Raw genomic sequence first — 22,479 nt, 5'->3', positions numbered from 1 at the left:
TCAGACCCTTGGGACGCGCGGGCGTCTGGAGCAGACGGGCCTTTATTCAGCGCGGGGAGCGGGTGGACAGGACGCCCCTTCACTCCGCGTAGGTGGCGTCGTCGTTGCTGTCGCTGTAGGCGGAGGACGAGAGCTCCTCGCGCGGGGTGCAGGCCGGGCACCGCCGACGCATGTCGTCCCAGCACGACTGGCAGTACACGGCCCCGCAGTCCGGCGTCGGGCACAGGTAGGCCTCAGGCGTCTGCGGCGCCTGGCACACCACGCAGCGCCGGCGCAGCCAGCGGCGCAGGAGCGGGCAGCGGCGGTCCAGGACGGCCGCCAGGCCGCGGTGCTGCGGGGCGAGGGCGAAAGAAGGGGTGCGAGGGGCGCTGGAGCGCGCTGCGCCTGCCAGGGCCCACGTGCTGAGCGCCCTGGACTGCAGGGGTGCTGGGGAAGTGGGTCTAGAGAGCCTCCCTCCCTCCCCCGGCTCGGCCATGGAGAGGGAGGGAATGCAGCTCCCACTACCCCCCAGCCCGGAGCAGCAACTACCACCACCTGGACTTTCCCATAGTCCACCTTATCTGGTTCTCATGGTGGGCTCCAATTATCGATTATCGCTGCTAGGTTCATTTGACAGGTGAGAAGCAGAATCTCACAAGGGTTATGTGAGTTCCCAAAGTGCACAGACAGTAAGCAAGCAAACCCGACTGGCCCCAGGTCCCCTGATTGCAGATCCCAGGTCTGATTCAGAATGCTTCCACCCTCTTGCCAGACAATTGCCAGGAATTCTCTGCAGGCCACTTTATCAGGGCAGTTTTTGCTCAAGAAGCCGGAGGCCCCACTGCATGTCAAAGGCAGAATCCCTGGCCTTGGCTTTGAGTCTTCCACACTCTGGTCCCTCTCCAGCTTCTGCTCTAACTCAGCCCACCTTGAACTTTGTATCTCCTGTACCAGCCTCTCAGACTCACCCTGGCCCTTGAGAGTCCCTTTGGGCTCTGAGTCTTTGCACATTCTGTTCCATTAGCTCCAGAGGAATGCCCTTCACATTTCTACCTTCCCACCAAAATCCAGTTTACTTCGTGACTAGGTCATGGAATCACAGTACGCTCACTTTTTCATCGGATATTCATTTAGCTTCTGTGTGTCATGGGAGATCTAGGCTCCGGGTGGGGTGGGGTGGGGTGGGGTGGGGAGGGAGTCAAGCAAAGATGGTCTCTCACTTTTGCAGCTCTGTTGGGGCTGATTAAGAATGGCTGCCATGAGCAGCCCGGGTGGCTCAGCAGTTTAGCGCTGCCTTTAGCCCAAGGCCTGTTCCTAGAGACCCGGGATCCACTCCCATGTCAGGTTCCCTGCATGGAGCCTGCTTCTCCCTCTGCCTGTGTCTCTGCCTCTCTCTCTCTCTCTCTCTCTCTCTGTGTGTGTGTTTCTCTTGAATAAATAAATAAAATCTTTAAATACATGGAGCCCATTTAAAAAAAAATAGCCCTGAGAAACAAACAAAGGGTTGCAGAAAGGGAGGAGGGTGAGGGGTTGGGGTAACTGGGTGACAGGCAAAAGGACACTTGATGGGATGAGCACTGGGTGTAATACTATATATTGGCAAATTGAATTTAAGTAAAAAATATATTTTTTAAAAAGCCCAATAGCCCTGTAAAACAGGCTCCTTATCATTTCTTTTTCAGATGAGAAAACATGTGTGGAAAGGCAGTCACTTGCCCTGAGTTACATGGTGACAGCTAGTGTGTGCATGGAGCTTGCTAGGTGCCTGCTCCATGAGAGTGAGACTCCCTTCGTTTTTCCAACAACCAGATGGAACAGTAGTTCACTCTGTGTTCCAGAAGGGAAAAACTGACGGCCAGCATTTAAGTAAGTACTCCAGATCACAGTTGTCATGGCAATAAAGAAAGGAGCCAGGATTCAAACCCAGGCCCTCTGGCACTGGCACCTCACTGGCACCCCACTGCCATGCTATTACTCATCTCTGCACAGGCCTTACACATCAGTGTTTCAGAGGGAAAAACTGAGGTCGGGGGAGGACCACCAAGGTCATGCAGCTTAATGAGGAAGTGTGGACTGGGAGCTGGTTCTTCTGCTCTGTGCTTGTTCCTTACTCCACTTGGCCCTTCCCGATGCCTCCCTGCCTCCTCCAAAGACACTGAGCCTCTCAGTAGAACCTGTGGCTTGTGTTGGGTCACTTGTTTCTGGGGGAGTCCCTTGCTTACTTTTAGCCAGACTGTACCAAATCTGATTCCCCCTTCCTGACTGCCTCCTGAGGGCCCACTGAGCGTCTCAGGCTGGGCTGAACCCTGGGGGACCGGAGGTGGATGCAGCCCTGACCCCAGAAGCTGGATGACCAGGGCCCTTGGCATGCATCACTTCGGAACTCGCTGAGCTCTGTGGGCTGGGCCCCTGGGGTTGGCCAGCCTGCTGGGAGGCTCCTCTTCCACGGTCCTCACAACCACAGGAGCCACGGGAGGAAGGCCTGGACTTACTGGAGGCTTCTGCTGTTGTGCCCGCCTCACGATGGCAGCCCTCCTTAACTTCGTAAAGGCCGCCCTTTTCCTCAGCAGGTCATTGTAGAGGAACAGGATCCTCTTCTTCTCTCGCTGGGGCCGGGGACAAGGGGTCAGTGACAGTGCTGCCCCTCAGGGTGGGGTTGCTGGGGAGTTTGTGGGAGGGTGTACCTTGGGGAAGTAGAAGGCTGTGATGACCCTCCGAAGTCGGTAGGCGAAGGCCTGGAGCAGGCAAAGGCACAGCAGCAGGCCCATGGGGAGTGCGGCCCTCAGATAAGCCCTGGCATCCAGAGCCATGGGCTGGGGCAGGCAGGCTGGGCAGAGGTGGGCCCATCAGGGGTCGGCCAAGGCTGAGGGCAGGGTACCCCGCTGGGATGGGGTGCAGTTTAGGCCTCTAGTGACCTTGCCTAGCCCTCCCCCTGCCAGGTTGCACCTTTCACACCATAGCTACCCGGCTGTTGAGGCTCTGCTCAACATGGCACAGATGTGAGAGGTTTCCATCATGGCAGAAAGTTCTGTTTGGCAGTGTTGCTCTAAGGCTGGGATCCTTTGTCCCCAAGGCCTCTGCCCCTACACTGCTCTGACTCAAGGCTGCCATCTTCCAGCAATTCAAGTCTGACCGGACATTTCCTGCTCTGATGCCTCTAACCCCAGCATGCTGACTGCCCCCCCTTGCCACACCTTGGAAAGACCCTGGCCCCCGCCCTCAATTCCTCTGACCCAGACTTTCAGCATCACTCACGCATGTTGTTTGATTCCACCACTGTCTCCGAGGAGCTGTTCAGGGCTCCAATGGTTTTCCGAAGAAGCCGGGCAAGCATGGAATCCCCCCCGACTTTCACCTCCAATCTATGGCTGCCTGAGGTGTGGGAGGTCAGGAAAGGGTTGCAGTTTAGGGTATGAGGCAGGATGGGGACTGGATGTGGGGGGGGGGGAGGGGGTCAAGACATAGATATCCTCTGCTACCCAAGCCCTCCCATCCCTCCACTGAGTGCTAAGCCCTCCCTGTGGCGGAAATAAAGGAGGCCTGGAGGGGATCCCTGGGTGGCGCAGCGGTTTGGCGCCTGCCTTTGGCCCGGGGCGCGATCCTGGAGACCCGGGATCGAATCCCACGTCGGGCTCCCGGTGCATGGGGCCTGTTTCTCTCTCTGCCTGTCTCTGCTTCTCTCTCTCTCTCTCTCTCTCTCTCTCTCTGTGACTATCATGAATAAATAAATAAAATCTTAAAAATAAAATAAAATAAAATAAAATAAAGGAGGCCTGGAGACAGAGCCCTCCAGTGACAGCTGTCAGATTGCAGGGTTGAGACCTGACCCTGAGCAGGTCAGTGAGGGGCTGGGCCCCAGAAGGAGGTGCCAGAACTAGAAGAAGTGGCCACATGTGGATGGGCATCACTCACTGCGGAAGGAGTACTGTAGGAAGGAGTGGTGGCGGATGGTGTCAAAGATTGAGTAGAGAGCCCAGTCCAGGCCGCAGAGAAGCAGCAGCAGGAGCAGAACAGGCACTGTCTCCACGAGCTCTCTCACCTGTCAGAGGAGAGCAGGCCCTGAGCTGGGCAGCACCGCCCGCCCTGCACAGAGGCCTCCTGATGCCTCTGCCTTCACCCTGCATGTCCAGCCTACAGTTGGCTCCAGGGGCCTCCCCCACTCTATCCTCACCACATTTTTTGTTTCCAAGGCCTGCATGGTGGGATTATAGGGGAAGATGATGGTCTTCTCCTCGGCTTTGCGGAGTGGCAGTAAAGTCCGTTTGCCCTGGATAAAATGTCCACCCTGTGAGGGACACCAGGGCCCTCTCCCCTTGGCCCTCTGCCCTTCTGGAGCCTGAAGCCACAGAGGGCACACAGCAAGGTGCCTGTGGTCAGGGCTGTGCCCACTCACCAACTTCTTCCTGCGTTCATCAATCTGACAGAAGTAGGTGCTGATATAGATGTTGTCAAAGCGGATGTCGCCATTGTAGCTGTCCACATAGGAGAAGGACCTGTGCATGAAGACATCTCCATGTCCTCCAAGCTCTCTTCACCCACCCCCAACCACGGGCTTCCTGGATGCTCGGTCATTCCCCAGACCACTCAGCATGGCAGAGACACTCTGTCAGCAGCCTGCAGTCCGGTGCAAGGTGGTTGGTGGGTACCCATACAAGCGAGGAGACACAGGTGAAAAGGCAGGGAGGATCGTGTGCCCAGGCGAGAGGGGAGGTTTCCCAGGTGTGGATCCAGCTGGCGGGATCTCAAGCAGAGGAAGCAGCAGGAGCAAAGGCAGAGAGAGGCAGGGAGCCCCTCAAGGCTACAGAACCACCAGCCATTACGCTGGACTCCCACATCCACCTCTGGACCCAGCCGGCAGTACATCTGGAGGTCACTTCAAACAAAACTCATCCCCCACCTACATTTCCCTCCTTTCCCGTAAACCCTTGAGAAAGCAGTGTTTTCTGTTGTGTGCTGGTAAGGGGCTCTTCCGGGTGCACGTCCCAAAGTCCCACATGATGCTTCGGTTTCCTAAGGAAAAGATGTTAATTACTGGGGATGTGTTTCCCCAGTGAAAGTTGAAAGTTACTTCAAATACTCTCTGTAAACTGTGAAACATGAGTTCCAGCGCCAGTGGTACTAAACCCTGTAAAGCGCAGTAAATGCCGAGGCAGCCCGTGAGCGCCCCCGTGTGGCAGCCGTCCGCTCGCCCGCCCCGCCCTCTGGCCAGCTCGGGCCTCGCCGCCGCGCGGCCAGGGCCCTCGCCCAGGCTCAGAGCCTGGAAGCCGACTCTGCCTCCTCCCTCTCTCCCCACCTCGCTAAACTGGCTTTGAGACCTGCAGCACCTTTCCTCTTCCTGCCGCCATCTCAGGCCAGCTTCCTGCCACGCCCTGCTCCCCTCCAGGCTCTCTAACCCCTGACCCACCTTGGCCTCCTAGCCTGCAGCCTGCAGGGCTTTCCAGACTCTTCTGGCCACAACTGCTTCAGTCCCGTCCTTTAGCCCAGCCTCTGCCATCTACACCCCACAGAAGCAGTGATCTCTGCCCCAAAAGAACTCCTTCCTCTCCTTGACGTGTCTCCCCACCTGCAGCCTTTTGAACCCCAATGATGGCCGTTGCAGGGGCATGTCCTCAGCTCCCACCCCTGTTCCCAGAGCCAGGCGGTAGCCAAGCCCTCCAACCATCTGTGTTTCCTGGGTGCCTCTCTGGCCTCCCCTAGACCACCAACGTCTTGAGAGCAGGAAGACAGTGCCCTCATCTCTGTCTTCGCACTGGGCCCTCGGCACACACCTGCCCCACAGACGGGGCTCTGAGCAGGAGCCCCACCCTCCCCGCACTCCCCTTGCCCCGCATCTCAGGACTCTGGGGGTGGAGACAGGAAACAGGGTCCAGAGGTCAGCAGGGAGACCCAGTGAGGCCCAGGGCAGCCCAGCTGGACAACCGGCTGGGTGGGGTTGAGGACTTTGGTCCAAATGGAGGGAAAGTGGCTGCCAACACAGCAGGCGGCAGAAAATGAAAGCAGGGTTGGACGATAAAAATGGGCAAAGTTAGAGCCAAGGGGAATATGAAGGGCAAGAGAAAAATCAAAAGTTAGAGCTGAGAGTAAAAGAAGTCAGTGCTGCGATGAAGGCCGAAAGAGGCAGATGAAGGGAGGCCGTCTCCCTTTCAAGGTGGTGGGAGCACTGGCAGTGGGCAGCATGTCTCTGTGCTGCTAAGCCCCCTCGGTGGGGGCGGGGTCTTCTGTCAGGGACCCTGGGGCATCAGGAATGGAGGGCTCACGCGTGAAAAACCAGCAGGAAAGTGCAGGACAACAGTACTCGCAGCAGCCCCAGCGTCCACTCCAGCTGGGCCTCCTGCTGGAGGACATAGTCCTGCAGCTCCGCGCTCACGTGTTCCCAGCTCGTGTTGAGGCCCAGCATCCACGCCTGCTTTTCTTCCTGGTGGAGGGCACAGGTGCAGGCAGGACCCTCCTTGCCATCTGCGCCCAGCTGCTGCCCCACCCCATGTTGCCCTAGCTCTCCCCAGGACCTGCAGGACCCCCGTGTGCAGAGACCGAACACCCTGGGGCGCGGCACCCTCCTCCGCCCGGCCCCACTCCCAGGCTGACGCCTTCTCACACCTGGCTGACCTCCGGAACCCAGAGTCAGGCCCGGGCAGACCGCAGGCTGGCACTGCCCCCTTCCTGTCACCCAGCACCAGCCCCGTTCCGGCCTCGTTCGTTCACTCCCCTACCCCTTCATCTCCTCATCTGCTCTGGCCATGCCCTGTGCCCTCCACCCACTCCCTCGCTCATCCCAGCCCCTGCCTCCTACCTTGAGATCAATAGTGGCTGAAAACTCCCCACCCAGGTCATGGATAGACTGGTTGACAGAGTCATAGGTCTGCCCGAAGTTGCCTTCCACAGGGATGCGACTGCGGCACCACACCTCCATCGCTGTGGGGCGGGGGTACAGGTCAGAGTCTGGGGGCCTGTGCCCGCTTCCCACCGCCCACGTCCCCACCTGCGTTTCCTCTGTCCCGCTATGTGCCTGTCTGCCCATGACCTCCTTCCTCACTGAGGCTTTCCCCTTTCTGCTCTGCTTGGATCTTGGGTCCCGGGAACAAAGGCCAAATTTCCCTCACTTTTCTCACCTATTTGTAACCATGCCAACTATGAATAGTGATGGCAACATTTATAAGAGAATTCCTTTGTATGTTACTTGCTTCACATGTATTGCTCCCTTAAATCCTCAGAACCCCCTAAGGGGATAAGGACTATTATTATGCCCATCCTTCAGATGAACAGACAGATCTCAGAGCCTGCCTGAGCACAAGCTGGGGGGCAGAGCCAGCCAGCAGAAGGGTTGGGGGTGCTGGTGCCCTCAACATCTGTGCCCTGCCCATTTAGGGCTTTCCTACCCATATGCCCACCCAGCAGTCCCCGGCCTGGTGTCCCCACCCTCCCCTCACCCCACCGACCCCTGGCGATGCTGCAGAAAAATTTGAACTTCATGGGCAGGCAGAGCAGGTGGTTGAGCAGTGGAACCCAGATGCGCTGCATGCACTGTTTGTGTTTCTGGTCAAACCAGCGGCGGCAGCTGAGGATGGCCTGGTCCACCACATCTGCAGGAAGGGGCAAGGAGCAGGTGAGGACCCAGCCCCAACCTGGAGCCCCGGCCCCAGCCTGCGTCCCTCACGACCCTCACAGGAGCAGCGCAGCTTGGTCTTCAGCTCATACATCTTCTGTGTGGAGAGGTGGTACCTGGATGGCACAGCTCGGTACATCTCTCCACCTCGGGCTGTACCCTCCAAGCCCATGGAGTTCTCCAGTGTGTAGCCAGTCTCACTGTTCACCTGGTCATCCAGGTCCTCAAAGGACTTGGTGATGTTCTGGGTCTCGGCTTTCAGTGAGTCTTTGCTGGCCTGGGTTTGGAGGGCAAGGAAGGAGCTGTGGTCAGCGGGGCAGCCGAGGAGCCCAGGCCCCTGAGAGGCCTCTCACCCTGTGCTCCACTCTTCAGTCCTCAGGGACCCCCGCTTCCTGTCACCAGTGGCCCCAGGTTCTGCCCCTGCGCAGCTCCCAGCTTCTCGCAGGCCCCCGTCTCAGATCCCTGCTAGTGACAGAGGATTCCCAGACCCTTGGACTTCACACTAACCACCCAGACCCTATGCCATCTCCATGTCCCCAGTCTCCCCAACACCAGCCCGTCCCCCCAACTCTCCAACTCTCCAATTCTCCCACACCCCAGCCTCCAGTCCTCCCAGCTCAATTCTGTGATCCCTGGGGCCTCAGAGCTTCCTGGCTCCTCAGGCCAAGGCCCCCGGTTTCCAGCTGCCCAGAGTACTGCCTACCCAGGTGTTTGGAAACGAAGGGTGGGGATTGTGTGTCCCATGACTGGGGGTGGGGGCTTCCCGGCAGTTAGTGCCCAGGGCACATCCTGCAATGTTTAAGGACTGTCCTGCAAAAAATGCCAGTGGTGCCCCATTGGGAAACTGAGTCCAGGATCACAAATCATTCCGGGCCCCTGGGGAGTGGGGCCCAGGCCTTGCCCGTGCAAGGTCCTGACCAGCAGGTCCTTGAGCACTGCCCGCAGCGGGCCCACGGAGATGCGCCAGGCTTTGCGTGTGTTGTTGATCTGCAGCTGTACAGTGCAGCCCAGCGACGAGATCACCTCGTTGAGGTTGTTCCGCAGGTTGGCCGCCGGTCCTAGGGGAAGATGTCCTGGTGGGTCTCCCTCTGGAGCCAGCCACTTCCTGAAGGCCCCCTTTGTGCCTGCTCTGCATACATTGACTGCCTTCTAGAATTGTACCATGGTAGGACCCCAGAGCCTAGAAGCGGTCATGCCCTCATCTGCTGTTTGTGTTTACCTGGGTGAGGCATGGGGACCCAGAGATGCAGAGGCACTGTCTGGGGGCACACAGCGAATTGGAGCAGCTGGGATCAGACTCCCACTCTTCCTCCTTCCCTGGGTCTCACCGGATGGCCCCCTGGGATCCTTGCTCAGGTCACAGACTGCTACCCAGGGACACAGACTCACCCTCATAGATGGCAGCCAGGGCGTATCCCAGCACGAAGAGCCTGCCCTCTTTGCCCAGCATCTTAGGGACAAGCAGGAGGCTGGCACAGCGGATGTGCGGGGAGGTCCCCCAGCCCACGACCCCCAAGCCTGTTGGGAGAAACCAGCGGGTGCTGAGGCCAAGGGAAGGATGCTGCCTGACTCACCAGGCTTAGCAGAGCACCCACACCCTAACTTCTTTCTAGAACCATCACCACACTGCCTTTACCCCATTTACCCCAGCTCCACTCATCTGTGTACTGAGTGAACAGCCGTTTACAGAGCTGAGCTGTGTGGTGGCTCTGGAGGGGCTCAGAGAGACACCAGAGGTCCAAGAGCCCTGGTCAGTGACTGCGGGTGTGTGTGTGTGTGTGTGTGTGTGTGTGTGTGTGTACGAAGGAAGGGGAAGCCGTCCTCTGTGCCAGCGAGGTGCTGAGGGAGCAGAGAGAGCGAGAGAGTTCTGTAGACAGTCACTGGTACTCGGAGCCACCTTGTGGTTCCCGGTCCCCCCCCCCCCCCCCCCCGTTTCCCCGTGCTCTTACCCCTGCCCCGCTGGCAATCGCCCTCCCTAATGTCAGCCCTTAATCACGTCCCTCTCTGTAACACTCTGTGTTAGCAGTTTCATGTGTGTCTCCCTGTGATCTCTGCAAGGAGACACAGAGAGCTCCTTGGAGCTCGTAATGCAGGGAGAGAGACGGCGAATAAACAAATGACTACAACTCCGAGTGTTTCTCCTTCTCCGGGGCTGTGGGAGCAGAGGACACAGGCGGTTCTGCGGGGAGGGTGGGGCCAGGAAGGCTGGACAAAGCAGCTGACGTGTCAGCTAGGTCTGGAAGATGAGTAGTGAGGAGGCAGGACAGCATTCCAAGCCAAAGAGACAGCAGAGTTGGGCTTGCCCACTCTGGGATGGAGTGCTTGCCAGCACCCTCATCGCCTAAGCAAGGTCTGTCCATGCCCCTGGCCCTCGCACGGTCCCCGTCGCCTTTCAGGGGGGCTACCTGGCCCTCTGCTTCTGTTCTCTCACTAACTTGCAGCCAGAGTGACCTTGTAGACACAGAAATCTGACCCTGTCCCTTCTCTGCTCCAAATTATCACTGATGTTGGACCACACTTGGGGACCAGTCCAGGCTCCCTCAACATGGTACGCAGACCCCTGTGCTGGGGCGCCTGCCTAGCTGCTGCCAGGCTACTCAGCCCTTTGCCTACCCCGTCCTCCCACACAGGCCTGTTGCTGGGCCTGGAGTGTGCCAAGCTCATTGTGCTTCTCCGGCAGCTCCCTCTGCCAGGAGCGTGGCTCTTCACCTGGCCAGCTGTACCTCGTCATACAGGTTTGCTATGATCCCTGTCTGGTACCACCCGACAGCTTGTCTGCCTCCTTCCTTACTAATACAATTTGAGTTTAGTTCAAGGGCAACATCCTGTCCCTGCCCCACACCTAGGAGTGAATCTGGATCTGTCGAACCCAATCATGGTATAACCAGACATCAGAGGGGGTTTGTTCTACTGTCTCATCTTCTGGCCAAAGACTCAGGCTAAGGATGGAGTTGGCAATAGTTGCCCTATACTCTACAGAGAGCCCCGTGGGGCTAGGTACCCTCTCTGAGCTCACCCGAAGGACATAACTAGTCTCTGGGATTTTCTGGAAGAGGAGACGAGCAGTTGGAATAAGCAGACATGGCAGGAGAGTCTAAAGAGAGGACGGGTGTCCAGTTTCAGGCCCAGGGGGAGACCTCATGGGCACCCGGCCGAGACTAGAGCAGAGGGGGAGGTGGCCTCTGCTGAGCTGCACACCTAGAGCCCACAGTGGGAGGAGAGGTCACAGCAGTGCTGGCCAGGCCTCTGGGGATGGTGGGGGGAACGTGATCTAGAGCCTGCTTGCTCTCCATGGGGGTAGGGGGGTGGGCAGCTGCACATGCCTGCTTTCCCACTTTGGCAGGGCAAGGACGTGCACATCTTCCCTGGGACAAGTGGACGTTTTGGAGGTCAGCAGGCCTTAAGCCTTCTGTGAGGTTCTCTGTCCAAGAGGGCAGCCCATTTGCAGACAGCGACCTAAACATAAGGTCTGTGGGTGGCAGGAGCTACAAGACATGAACAAATAGAACTACTCTCCGCAGGAAACTGGACCTCAAGGTCCACACAGAGCCTCTAAAGAGAGACCACAAGAGACCCCGAGGCGGGACAGCTCTGCTGCCCAGAGGCAGTGGGGCTTTCCCAGGATTGAGGACTTTGGCTTTCTGTCCTTCTAATCCCTTCTGACATCAGAAGAACCAGAAGGATAAGGAAGAGGAGAAAGGAGGGTGGGCCATGTGGAGACCCCCCACCCTCCTGCCAGCAGCCAGGGGCCTGGGGATCGTGGTGCCAGGAGGGAAGATGCTGGCGAGTGCCATGAGGTGGGATTTGCATACACACAGCATGGGACCTTTCCAACCCTAGAAATAGTCATAATTATTGAAGCAGGACTGGGTCTTGTCAATGAAAACAAGCAGTAAGCAAAGGGTGCATGGGAAAGGCTGCCCGTGGGGGTAGGTTGTGGGTGGTTGGGTGTCCACACAGGTCAGTTCATTGAGTGAGCTAGCAAGGGCCCTACTAGGCAGGCGCGGGATGGACAGGATAGGCAGGCGCGGGATGGACAGGATGGGGAAGCTAGCTGGGGGTCTGGGAAAGTTTTCCTCCTTCTTAAAAGAGACCTAAGGAAGGAATGTTCCAGTCTTCCAACACTGGGTATGAAGATGAGATGCCTGGACTTGCTGCAGCCACTGCATGACCTGAAGACAAATGGTCACCAGGTCAAAGATGGCAGGGAAAAGAGGCTGGCCCCTGGGTCCTTGGGGGGTGAACTGAGTTGCTGAATTATCCAAATTCCAAAGACTGCTCAACCTTGAAACTTGTTGTTACATGAGATAATCAACTTTCTCTGTGGTTAAACCACTTTCAGGTGGGTTTTCTGTTCTCATAGCCTGACAACTGCTGACACCAGGTCCTCGGCCCAGTGTCACCTCCAAGAACCCTTTCCTGACTACGCAGCCCCTGCCTCCCCAGCCCCTTTCCCCTACGCCCTCAGCTTGCTCTCTTTGTGCCCAGGGGGCCTTTGTTCCTTTCCTGCCCAAGTCTCTCCACTGCCTCCTCTCCCTGTGACCCTATCGGCTGGTGAAGCCTTAGCTTGGTGCACACTGAATGAATGAGCAAATGAGAGAATGAATGGATGGAACCGGGAGGAGCAGGACACAAGGTCAGAGAGGTCAGCAGACTCCGGCCCTGGGGTTTGAGGGCATCACGTGGCTAACTCAGAGTCCTTCTCTGGGAAGGCTCCTGGAGGACAAAGACTGGGTTTCCTTCTGTAGACCGGGGGCCTCTTCTCCCTGGATCTCCCCTCAGAGCCCAAGAGGAGACTTGGGCCATGAGGGCCACTTGGGACAGAAGAGACAAGGCCAGATTCCTTCCTGGGCACCTAGACTCTTGCGGCCCCACAGGCCTCTGGAGAGTCCCTGTCTGTCGCCAGCACTCACCCACCAAGCTGTACAATGTCACCATCTTCTGGTCCTCATAGATGTTCATAGGGTTCACCAGGAGCTGGAAGAGACCTGAGAGTGCATGGTCAAGCCAGAGGTCGAAGGACAGGTCTCCCACCCACCAACCTCTGCCCCCCACTCACCCACAGCCAGGAGCCCTCCAGTGCTTGCCCCCAGCAGAAAAGCAGACACAGGGAACTCGCCCGGCTGGCGCTGCAGGAATCGGTTGCCCATGACAGGCAGCCCCCAGCTCAGGAGCTTCTGCAGTGCTGAGGGGTCAGACAGGTTAGCCCTGCAGGGCCAACTGCCCATCCCTCTGGTGGGGATGTGCTTCGTTAGGATCAGGGGCCTGCGGGGAGGGGGGGGAATGGCAGGAACAGGGTGGGGGAGGAACTGGATGGGGGGCATCCTGAAGGAGCATGAGGGACCCTGAGGACTCAAGGAAGGTGGGATGGAGAGAAGAGGAAAGGGCTTGGCTGGAGGGGGGCACTGCGTCAGAGGGCTGGATGCTGGGGACCCATGGTGCAGGGGGAGCGTGCAGGTGCAAGAGGAGAGACGGGGTGAGAGGCCCAGAGGGGCTGGGGCCCTGGGACAGAGAGGGATCTCTGTGACCCACTCACTGGTGTGGGGGACCTTCCCTCTTTGCCCGGTTGCTCTGTCCTGAAGAAGTCTGATGGCCATAAGTCTGCTCTGGGGACCCTCTGCTGTCCCACAAGTGTCCTCAAGGATGTCCTTGGGCACAGAGGTCTGCTTCTGTCCCCTCAGCCACCCCCACAGCCTGAGTGAGGTCTGTGTCTTCTGCCCTGAGTCTTGGGGAAGGAGATTAGAGTCTCCTGCCCCCTCCCCAGTCCTGAAGCTGGCTCAGGCACTCCAAGACAGAAACAGTCTGAGCCTCCGGAACTTTAGAATGTGGTGAGGAATTCCAGGACCCTGGAACCTGGTGGGCATCTCCTGGAGACAGGTCGACGTTTGGTCTCAGTAGCCATGCCCAAAGTCTCAAAGGACGTGGTGTACCCCCTGGGGGCAGAGGAGTCCAGCATGACGCGGGCTGCAGTCCGCAGCATGGGGGCATTTAGCCTGGGCTTGTCCTTGGCCACAGTCTACGGTCTCCTGGAGCTGCTGGTAGAAGGACATAGCCCCTGGGGCTGCCTGGTGGGCACCCTCACTCTGGCCACCTTCCTCAGCCTGGGCATGGGATTCTCCCGCCAGGTCCGGGTCACTGTCTTCCTGCTGCTGCCTCAGGCATTCTCCAGTGAGCCTGGTCCCAGGGGCAGGGTCTGGGGCAGGAGCAGGGGTAGGGTCTAGGGCAGGGGCAGGAGCAGGGACAGGGTCTAAGGTAGGGGCAGGGTCTGGGGCAGGGGCAGGGTATAAGGCAGGGGCAGGGTCTGGGGAAGGGACACGGTCTGGGGCAGGGACAAGGTCTGGGGCAGGGTCTAGGGCAGGAGCAGGGCCTGGGGCAGGAGGGATCTTGGGGGACAGGAGATTTGAGGGAAATATTCTGGAAGCTTCTGTGAGAGACTTGCAGATGTTACTGTGTGTGCGGGGCTGGGGTCCTGGTTCTGATAAGCTGTCCACCCCAGAGCACGGCCGGACACTGCTGTTGGTGGCTGCCTTTGGGTTGGTGCTGCAAGGACCTTGTGCCAACATGCTGCGCAACTTCACACAGGCCAGCGAGGCTGTGGCCTGTGGGGCCGAACTGGCCTTGAACCAGACTGCTGAAGTGCTGGAGCGGGCCAAGCAGCCTCTTGTCAGTAAGGCCTCCCAGCCCCAGCCAGCCCCCATGTCCCCCTGGCTTTTGCATCCTGCAGCTCTCTGGCTCCATTCCTCTCTGCTCTTGGCGCTGGGCCCTAACCTCAAAGAGTCCAGTTAGATACCCTGATCCTTGCTCACTGGTCTGCTCTGCTGCCAGCTTGTCCACTTCCCAGACACAGGTGTCCAGGTGTCCCAGCTTCTAAGTGTCAGCCTCCTCTCCACTTCCTACCCCAGGAGCAGTGGTGAGAACCAGCCCCATATGGGTCCTGCCCTTTGCCTCTCAGGTGCTCTGAGCAAGATTAAAGCCATTGCCCAGAAGACCAAAGCGGTGGCTGACCGGGTACGCAAGTTCTTTCGGTCAATCATGGATGGTGTGAAGCATATAGGTCAGCACAGTTAGCATGTCTATTGGGGGGTGTGGTGTCTCTTCACCTTGTCCCTGACCCGGGTGCTGACTAGTCCCCACTGGATACAGCACAGCCAGGCCTCTGCCCATAGGCCTCTCTGGCTCAGGGAGCTGTCCTGCTGTCCCCGAGTGCCCAAGAGGACACTGCAGGACTGCAGGCCTGGGTACCAGCCCCGCCACTGTCCCCAGCCAGGGCCCTGAGGAACGTGTGGTATTGGCTCCTGCATATCGGTGATGTGTGCAACTCAGAGCTAGGCAACCCGTACGTGAAGTGTGCACATGTCTTCGAAAATGCCAAGGACAACTGCATGATGCTTATACCACGTGCCCATCACCTGTGCTATGTGTTCATGCCCTTCAAGCTAGTGCTCTGTGGACTCGCCAGTGGTGAGACAGCCAGGACTTGGGCAGTACTGGGAAGACAAGGGGGGGGTTCAGAGGGCGGGGCCTGGGGGTGGTGGGGGTGGTGGGGGGACGGGGGGGGGGGAGTTCAAAGCCAGTGCAGAGGTGAGCGAGAAAAGTGAGAAGCCTCTGAGCGCTCAGTCTCAGAGGCAGGAGGGGCTGTGTCTCTTGGCCCTCCTGACACTCAGTCTCTGGGTGTCAGTGGTTCAGGTGTTCTGTGTCATCCCCAAGTACATCCAACCCTTCTTACGCAAGACCCTGGGCACCCGTGAGTGGCCCCCCAAGCTCCTCTGCTCCGGGCAATCTCCCCAAGTGCTCCTGGGACCCAGGGAGAAGGCGGGGTGGGGGCAGGGAAGGTGCCCAGGAAAGTGAGGCTCAGCCAGGGGGCAGTGTCTCAGCAAAAGTTGGACTTTAGAGGACAGAGGAGAGGGTGGAGGGGCTCCTGTGCCCCCCCTCCCAGCCCCCCAGTGTGAAGGGCCTTGGGGTCAGGCATGGGGCACTATAGACTGGGCGGTGTGGACCTCGTCCCCTCCTCAGTCCACAGCAGGTCCTGGCATGGGGTCTTGGCTGGTGGGCGAACTGTGCCAGGGCCCCCTCCCCTAAGTATCCTGGTTCTCGGCCCCCCTGCACCTGCTGGCCCCAGCCGTAATGAAGTTAATTAACCGAGTGCGACAGGAGTTTGAGTTCAACGTGACAGTTGCCCACCACTTCTCTGTGGATCTCAACGCCTCCCGGAGCTTGTCCCAGGTGGCTCTGGACCTCAAGGAAGCTGTCACCCTGAAGCTGTACCACATCCGAGAGGCTCTGGCTCTGATGGGCTACACCACACCTCTGCTGCTCACGATTCTCTACCTTCAGTGTGGGACTGGGGGACTCGGGCTGCGGGGGGCCAGCCCCTTCCCGGGCCTCCTGAAGGGCTGGAGTTTGGGGATGTGCCTGGAGGGTGGGGAGGGGGGTACCCTGTGGGTTGGTCTGGTCTGGGTGCTGAGGTTGCCACACGTGTCCTCCTTCAGAGCTCTGCTCTACCGGTACTGTTACCTGAACTGGATCAGTTATGACAACGTCTACATCACCAGCCGATTCCTGCACATGGAGGCTGTCCGCTCCAGGGCAGGACTGCCCACGGTGCTGCCACTCAGTGCCCATGAGGCCAGGCACTACATCCAGCCGGGTGAGTGCCCTGAGGCCTGAGGACAGAGGCCCTGATACCTCACAGGCCTGACCTGAGGTCCCAAGCTCAGGGGGAGCTGTCTTTGGGGGGTCCTCTTTCCACAAGGGGAAAGGAGAGCCCCACATGGCATGCACGCATACATGAATAAGGGCACATGATGCTTCCAGGAGCCCCGGACGTCCAGACAGAGGGAAGCATAGATGGGGAGTGGATGCCAACCAAGGGATGTGTGGACATGTTCACATGGAGAAGCAGCCTGGGGGACAGGGGGGCAGGATGCCCCAGGAGGGATGGTCCCTCCAGCCTCAGAGCTCCTGCCCACCCTTGCCCAGAAGTCCTCACAGCTTCCACAGCAGGTGGATAAGTAGGCCCCAGCTCAGTGGGAGGAGGGAGACCCCTCCAGGACCTAGAGTCTGGTGGGTGGGGGGTGGAGTAGCGTCCTCCTGACTCCCATCCCCTCCAGGTTCCATCTTCCTGTCCCGGTGGGAGCAGATATTTTATGTTTTGGCAATCTTCAACCTTGTCCGACACCTCCTCCTTGTGCTGCTCCTGGTCTTCCTGGATTATGCCGTCTTCTGGGTGCTGGACTTGGCACGGCACCAGTTGCAGGGGGAGATTGTGGCCCGCAGTGAGTGCCTAAACCTTCCTTGGCCCTCCCCCTTGCAGCCCCTTGGTTGGCGTCCTGCCTGGTCCTGGGAGAGTGCCTGATGTCCCAAGTCACTGTCACTCATCGGTCCTTGACTTTTCCCCTTGAACTCTGGGCTCTGCCAGGGGACCCCAGTGTCCGGTTCACGGTCATACCATACAGAGAAGTTAAAAACACAGAATCAGGAGTCGGACTGGCTGAGGCTCCATCCCTATCATGTCCTCTGGAGGTGGTAACTTCGGGCCTGTTCCTTAATCCTTCAGAGTTGGAGTACTAGCCTCAAGCCCCTTGGGTTGCTCCAAGGGGCACGTGAGGCCGTGTGGGTGAGTGCTGGGAGTCCAGTGGGTGGGAGCATGCAGTAAACCACAGGGTATAAGTAATCTCGTCTGTCCGTGTGCCCGAGGTTCAATATAAAAGTTTTGAAAAGGCCCCAAACAATCAATAAAGCACTGAGTCTAGTGCCTGCTACACAGTTGGTATTTAGCAAATGCTTTAAAACCAACGCTTCTGGGCCATTGTGGAAGCAGCGATGGACTCACTGACCACCAAGGCTGTCTGTAGTGGGGTAGCCAGGGCAATTCTGACCCCTGGAGCCAGTCCTGGGGGCCAAGGGCTGAGGTTAGATCCTGCGGCACTGCAGGTCCCCCTGGCTGGAGGTACAGGGCTGTCCACAAGAGCCACACTGCCCACCGGTGCCATTTGGCCCACATGGCTCTCCTGCTGCTGTCATAGTCCCTCACCGCGTGCCTTTACACCAGGCCCCGTGTTAGTATCCATAACCGTGGAAGGCACCGGCTATACTGGGAATGTTTACCGTGATCTGGTGTCGGCGTTCGACGTCCTGCAACAGAGCAATATCAGTATCTTGTCCCAGCACTGCCTCCTGCGCCCCTCTGAGCCCAGTAGCACCGGTTATGTCATCATTGGTAGGAACCACGCTGCCGGGAGGGTGGATAGACAGTGTGAGGGGCGTGAGGGATGCAGACCAAAGAGGGACTCCCTGCCACTGCTGTACCCGCAGGCATCATGTACGGCCTCTGCTTCTTCGTCACGCTCTTCGGCAGCTATGTCAGTAGGCTGCGGCGGGTCATCTGTGCCTCCTACTACCCATCCCAGGAGCAGGTGTCCCTGCTGACCTCGGCGCCCCCCGTGCCCACCCGTGAAGCTGGAGGCTGTCTGTCTCTGTCTTGGTTTGGGGAGCTGAGGGTCTCAGCAGCACCAGTCCTCTCTCTGGCTGAACTCTAAGCAAACCACCCAGTCTGCTGGTCTTGTGCCTGATGGGGCCGGGGGAAATGGCATCCCTTGGCGCAGGGTTTGCTGAGAGGATCTGGCCCCCAATGTTTTGTTGAAAGCTTGTGGGGTGGGGGCAGTGTCAGCATGTGCAGGTGTGAATGGAAACTCAGCACTTGTGGACTCATTCACTGAGCACTTGGCATAGGCCTGTAGCGGCACTGGCCAAGGGTGAACCAGACAGGCTGGGGTGCCAGGGGTGAACCAGACAGGCTGGGGCTCACAGCCTCAAGCCAGGCCAGATAGGCTTTTGACAAGGTATTACAATTAAAAAGTGTTTTTGTTAAGGAATGATTGAAGTGCTATGAACACCTGGAGGAGAAAATAGGTAATCCCGCCTAGGGGAGCCCAGAGGCTTCCCAAAGGAAGGGGCATTTGAGCCAAGCCTAGAGGGTTCCATAGGAGTTCAACAGAAGGCAAAGGTAGGGAGTGGGGATGCAGGCAGAGAGCATTCCAGGCAGATAAAATGGGATCAAGGGGGATCCCAGCCCCGATCTCCCCTCCACCAGGAGAGGATCTCCTACCTCTACGATTTACTTCTGAGCCGCCGGAGCAGTCCGCTGGCTGCTCTGCACCGAACCGTGAGGCGGCGGGCAGCTGACCAGGGCCACACAAGTGTCCTCCAGGAGCTGGCCACACGGTGAGCCCACTGTTCTCCCTAAGTGTCCAGAGGTTTGGTTGATGAGGGTGCCAATTGCATGAGATCCATGTCCTGAGAGGGAGAGTCTCAGATGAGAATTCCAGGGGTTGGGGAGTGAAGGGGGGATGAGGGCTGGAAGCAGAGGCTGCTGCTGCCCCACTCAGAGGAATGGAGGGGGCATGGGGTGTGGGGTCAGCTGGTGGGGCTGGCCAGCTCAGTGTCAGGGTCCCCTCTTCAGGTTCTCCTGCCTGAATCCGGTTGTCAGCCACTTTTGGCAGCACCAGGACTACTGCCTGGGCTGCGGGCAGCCCCACGCCCAGGAGGACATAGAGAACTTTGTGTCCTGCAGTACTCCAGGCTGCCAAGGTGAGACTCCCGGGCCTCAGGCCTCTCCCTGATGGGATGTGACAGTCACCCAGGGTCCTTCCTTTGTGGACTTCCGGGCCCGTCCCTTCATCACTGTGCATGTTCTCGTGGGCTCACCTTCACCCAGTTTGCCATAATTCCCCCGGTGGTAACAGAATTCATTCATGAATAGCCATTCATTGCGGCCGCCCCTGCGTGCCCCTGGACAAGGACAGTTTCTCCCAGGGCTGGGGGCAGGGGAGCTTGGTGGGTGGGTGGGCTAGTTCAGATTCCCCTCCTTCTCTCCTGGCATTTTGCAGGTCTCTTCTGCCCCACCTGCTTCCGTCTCCTGCACAACACCTGCTCGGTGTGTGCAGCTCCCCTCTCCCACCAGGGAGACCTGGACCTGGAGCTGTGAGTGTCCAGTGAGACAGGCTGGCTGCGGTGTGTGGGGGCGGGGGGTGGCCACCCTCCCCCAGGATCTCTGTGGGCCACCTGATGGGAGGCTTCCCAGGGACTCCAGTGATGAGGAAGGCCCCCGGCTATGGCTGGCAGCCGCCCGCAGAAAGGATCGGGAGCAGGAGCGGTTACTGCGCAGGCGGCTGCAGGAGGCCCTGGGCAGGACCATCTCTTCTGAACCTAGCCCCAAGGTAAGGTGAGCAGAAGCAGGACATGGAGCCTGGGAGGCCTGAGCCTGTTGTCACATGTGCCACGGGCTTCTGGGGTGCCTGGGCCTCTACCAGAGCTGGGCACAGAGGTGAAAGGCAGGGGCGGAAGATCTGTCTAGCGCCTGCCCTTGGCACAACAAAGCAAGGGTGATAGCAGTGCACAGGGGTTCCAGGAGGGTAGCCGGCAGGGCAGGCAGCAGGCAGAACGACAGGTTTGGGACGGGGCTGTGTTAACGAAGGCTTCAGTGAACAGGTGAAAAGAGAGGTGGGTTTGGGGGCTACCTGGGTGTCCGTTGGGCTGACGGGCAGTGGAGAGCCTTCCTGGGGAAGCCGGTGTGAGCTTGGAGAATGGGCAATGTTTGGGGGGGGCAGGGGGAGCCTAAGGGAGGACATGAGTGTCTGTCTGCTGAAGTCGGAGGGCATTGAGAGGAGCTTGGCAGTCAAGGGGCAGAGAGCTGGCTGAGTGCCCCACTTGCCACCTGAAGATCTCCAGGAAAGGGACACATTTATAGTTGTCTTCTAAGACAATGAGCTAAGAAGGCAGGGGGAAGCTGATGTGGCCTCAGGACGGAGGCCCTGAGGATGGGGGGGTGGTAGTCATTGGATAAGGTGGTGCTGGTGGAGAGGAAGAACAGGTGCCAGGGCGAGAGCAATTGCTCAGTTGGAGAGCTTTGGGGTATCTGTAGGAAAGCCTGCTGCCGATGCCCAGGGCCTCTGACGCTGTGGTTGACTTATTATTATAGGCTCTAGGGGAGAGGCAGGGAAGCAGAAGGCAAGGGGGAGGGGCAGGACCCTGGGGGGGCTCAGGCAAAACCAAACAAGGAAGAGGCTCCAGCAGGCAGCAGGTGGGAGCCAAGCACAGTAATGCTGTGAAATGGGGCAAGGAGGGGGCGGAAGCCTGGTCAGTGAATTTGGCGGCTGAGACATCACTGGAGTGGCTGTGGGAACATTTCTCGTGGTCCCAGGAAAGCCCAGACCAGACTGTAATGGGTTGAAGGCTGACAGGTAGAGAAGATGCAGAAAGAAATAGTATGTGGCTCTGTATCACAGCCACGAGAAGCTTGATCACTCTCTTTGCAAATAGAACTGTTGGTGTTAAAAAAGGAAGCTTTGCTGATGGAGAGGAGGGAGTTAGTGCAGCATAGCAGAGGCAGAGCTTGCCCTAGGCGCGCAAAAGGGCTTAGGGTTACCGAAGTGAGGGAGGGCTGGGCTTTAGAGGTGAAAGAGGGGCCCCAGAGGTGGGGTCCAGGGCCAGGCGGCCAGGGGACCCCTGCGCAGGGGGGAGCGGTGTTCCTCTGAGCAGAGCTGAGCCTGCTCTGGTCTGGCAGCCTTCCTCAACTCTGAGAGATGGGGGGAACCCCGCTGAGAGAGCAGAGAAGGGGCTGGGAGTGGAAGAGGTCAGAGGGAGGGGGTGGACAGCAGTCGTCCTTGGTCCTGTGAGAAGAAGCTGTCTGGAGGTGAAGGGATTGGCAGGTGGCTCTCAAGCCTCAGATGATGTACGAACCACAACCTGTAACGACTGACTCCTATATGCTCAAGATGCAGCTTTCTTCCGGAAAAGTGATCTCTTGAACAGGACTCGAGGGCTGAAGGCTTTTCTGGGTGGGTCGGGGGAGGGATGTGATGGGGAAAGAATTGAGGTATCTTCAGTAAGAATGATAGGACTGGCCTGGGGGCAGGAGAGGGACTGACACCAGTGGGGAGTCCCTGGGGAGTCCATGGCCTCTGTTTTGATGAAGCGTTAGAACAGGGTTCGTGGCCAGGAGGGACACAGAGAACAGATTGTGGTTAGGGAAGATTCTGGGATAGATGCAGAGGGCAACCAAGGTTGAAGGGGTGTCCCAGTAGGAACAGAGGCAGAGGCCTTGACAGCCACAGTGGTCAAGGATGGAAAGCCTGGAGAGGTGGGTGATGATGAGTGTCTGGTACTGGCACCCTAGGTGGTGTGGCAGGTGTCTGGGGAGATAGCTGTGGCTTCAGGGGGCGGGGGGCAGCTGCCTCCAGGGGCTGGGGGTGCAGCAGCTGGGCCTTTGCCGTATACCATGTACCAGCCAGGTACTTGGGCAGCCTACATACCAACTGCAGTGGGCATATGTGGTGTGAATGCCGCAAGGATTCGATGGGCTGAGAGGTTGGAGGGGATGTGAAGCTTTATTTTCAGAACTTCCTAAGGGCTCACTGAAGTTAAAAGTGGGGTGGTGGGGAAACTTGAGCCCTGAGCAGGTAGATGTACCACCCAGGTCACTGTCAGTTCTGCCCTTACTAGCCATGTGACCTTGAGCAAGTGACTGCCCACAGGTCCCTTGGCATCAGCCTAAAACTGCGGATCTCCAGCCATGGGCCGGTACCCCGAGGGGGTCTGTGAGAGCCACAGAGGCTGGCAGATCTGGGCAGGGCAGGGCAGGGATGTGCCTGTGGAAACAGCCTCGCTGACAGAGCACTCCCTCGCTGTCCTTACTAGTGACCTGGATGAGAAGGGCTGTTGGCAGAGGACACACAGGTGGCGCCCACCTGGGGTCCAGTCTCTCAGGATTCCCATGCCCCCTGGCCCCACAGATGACCTCAGAAATCCTCTGCTCCCAGTTCAGGAGCCCAGCCTCTCAGCTTCTAATCTCCCTGCTCCTGATCCCTCCCACCCACCCCTGAAATAAAGGAACCGAA

The 22,479-nt window shown here is 58.5% G+C and overlaps 2 protein-coding genes and 1 long non-coding RNA gene across 5 annotated transcripts; 2 read left to right on the top strand and 1 right to left on the bottom strand.

The window, feature by feature from the left end:
- Positions 1-79: 79 nt before the first annotated feature.
- Positions 80-13,179, bottom strand: DCST1 (DC-STAMP domain containing 1). 3 transcript variants are annotated; one of them, XM_041745258.1, is made up of 16 exons: positions 13,119-13,179; positions 12,642-12,767; positions 12,496-12,570; positions 8,972-9,100; positions 8,501-8,640; positions 7,643-7,859; positions 7,416-7,559; positions 6,770-6,891; positions 6,237-6,394; positions 4,373-4,472; positions 4,151-4,246; positions 3,892-4,018; positions 3,235-3,351; positions 2,664-2,806; positions 2,472-2,585; positions 80-331 (listed from the first exon to the last, which is right to left on the bottom strand). In XM_041745258.1, the coding sequence occupies exons 1-16, from the start codon at positions 13,177-13,179 to the stop codon at positions 80-82; spliced, it is 2,121 nt and encodes a 706-aa protein (XP_041601192.1). The 3 variants fall into 3 exon arrangements, with proteins under 3 accessions (XP_041601192.1, XP_041601185.1, XP_041601177.1); XM_041745251.1 differs by lacking the exons at positions 12,496-12,570; positions 12,642-12,767; positions 13,119-13,179 and adding an exon at positions 9,532-9,702; XM_041745243.1 differs by lacking the exons at positions 4,151-4,246; positions 12,642-12,767; positions 13,119-13,179 and having other exon boundaries at positions 12,496-12,593.
- Positions 100-7,660, top strand: LOC121485186. The gene is made up of 3 exons (XR_005986228.1): positions 100-226; positions 1,662-1,845; positions 7,526-7,660. It is a non-coding gene; the product is annotated as an uncharacterized LOC121485186 (long non-coding RNA).
- Positions 13,180-13,482: 303 nt separating the features above from the next.
- On the top strand, positions 13,483-22,465 carry DCST2 (DC-STAMP domain containing 2). The gene is made up of 15 exons (XM_041745229.1): positions 13,483-13,750; positions 14,079-14,249; positions 14,535-14,636; positions 14,846-15,043; positions 15,261-15,326; positions 15,702-15,915; positions 16,072-16,229; positions 16,693-16,857; positions 17,634-17,801; positions 17,897-17,997; positions 18,675-18,805; positions 19,044-19,171; positions 19,471-19,564; positions 19,665-19,800; positions 22,280-22,465. Exons 1-15 carry the CDS (start codon positions 13,483-13,485, stop codon positions 22,280-22,282), a joined length of 2,103 nt encoding a protein of 700 aa, XP_041601163.1. The 3' UTR covers positions 22,283-22,465.
- Positions 22,466-22,479: the final 14 nt, after the last annotated feature.

Source organism: Vulpes lagopus, chromosome 1 (genome assembly GCF_018345385.1).
Source record: "Vulpes lagopus strain Blue_001 chromosome 1, ASM1834538v1, whole genome shotgun sequence".
NCBI classification, from domain to species: domain Eukaryota; kingdom Metazoa; phylum Chordata; class Mammalia; order Carnivora; family Canidae; genus Vulpes; species Vulpes lagopus.
This window is presented reverse-complemented; position numbering and strand designations above follow the sequence as displayed.

Coding starts and splice junctions, on each gene's coding strand:
- DCST1 (XM_041745258.1), bottom strand. CDS start 13,179: ATGGCCATCAGACTTCTTCAGGACAGAGCAACCGGGCAAAGAGGGAAG. Junction 12,571..12,641: donor TGGAGGGCTCCTGGCTGTGG/GTGAGTGGGGGG, acceptor ATGCACTCTCAG/GTCTCTTCCAGCTCCTGGTG. Junction 4,247..4,372: donor ATGAACGCAGGAAGAAGTTG/GTGAGTGGGCAC, acceptor CATTTTATCCAG/GGCAAACGGACTTTACTGCC.
- DCST2 (XM_041745229.1), top strand. CDS start 13,483: ATGCCCAAAGTCTCAAAGGACGTGGTGTACCCCCTGGGGGCAGAGGAG. Junction 15,916..16,071: donor CTCACGATTCTCTACCTTCA/GTGTGGGACTGG, acceptor GTCCTCCTTCAG/AGCTCTGCTCTACCGGTACT. Junction 18,806..19,043: donor CTCCAGGAGCTGGCCACACG/GTGAGCCCACTG, acceptor TCCCCTCTTCAG/GTTCTCCTGCCTGAATCCGG.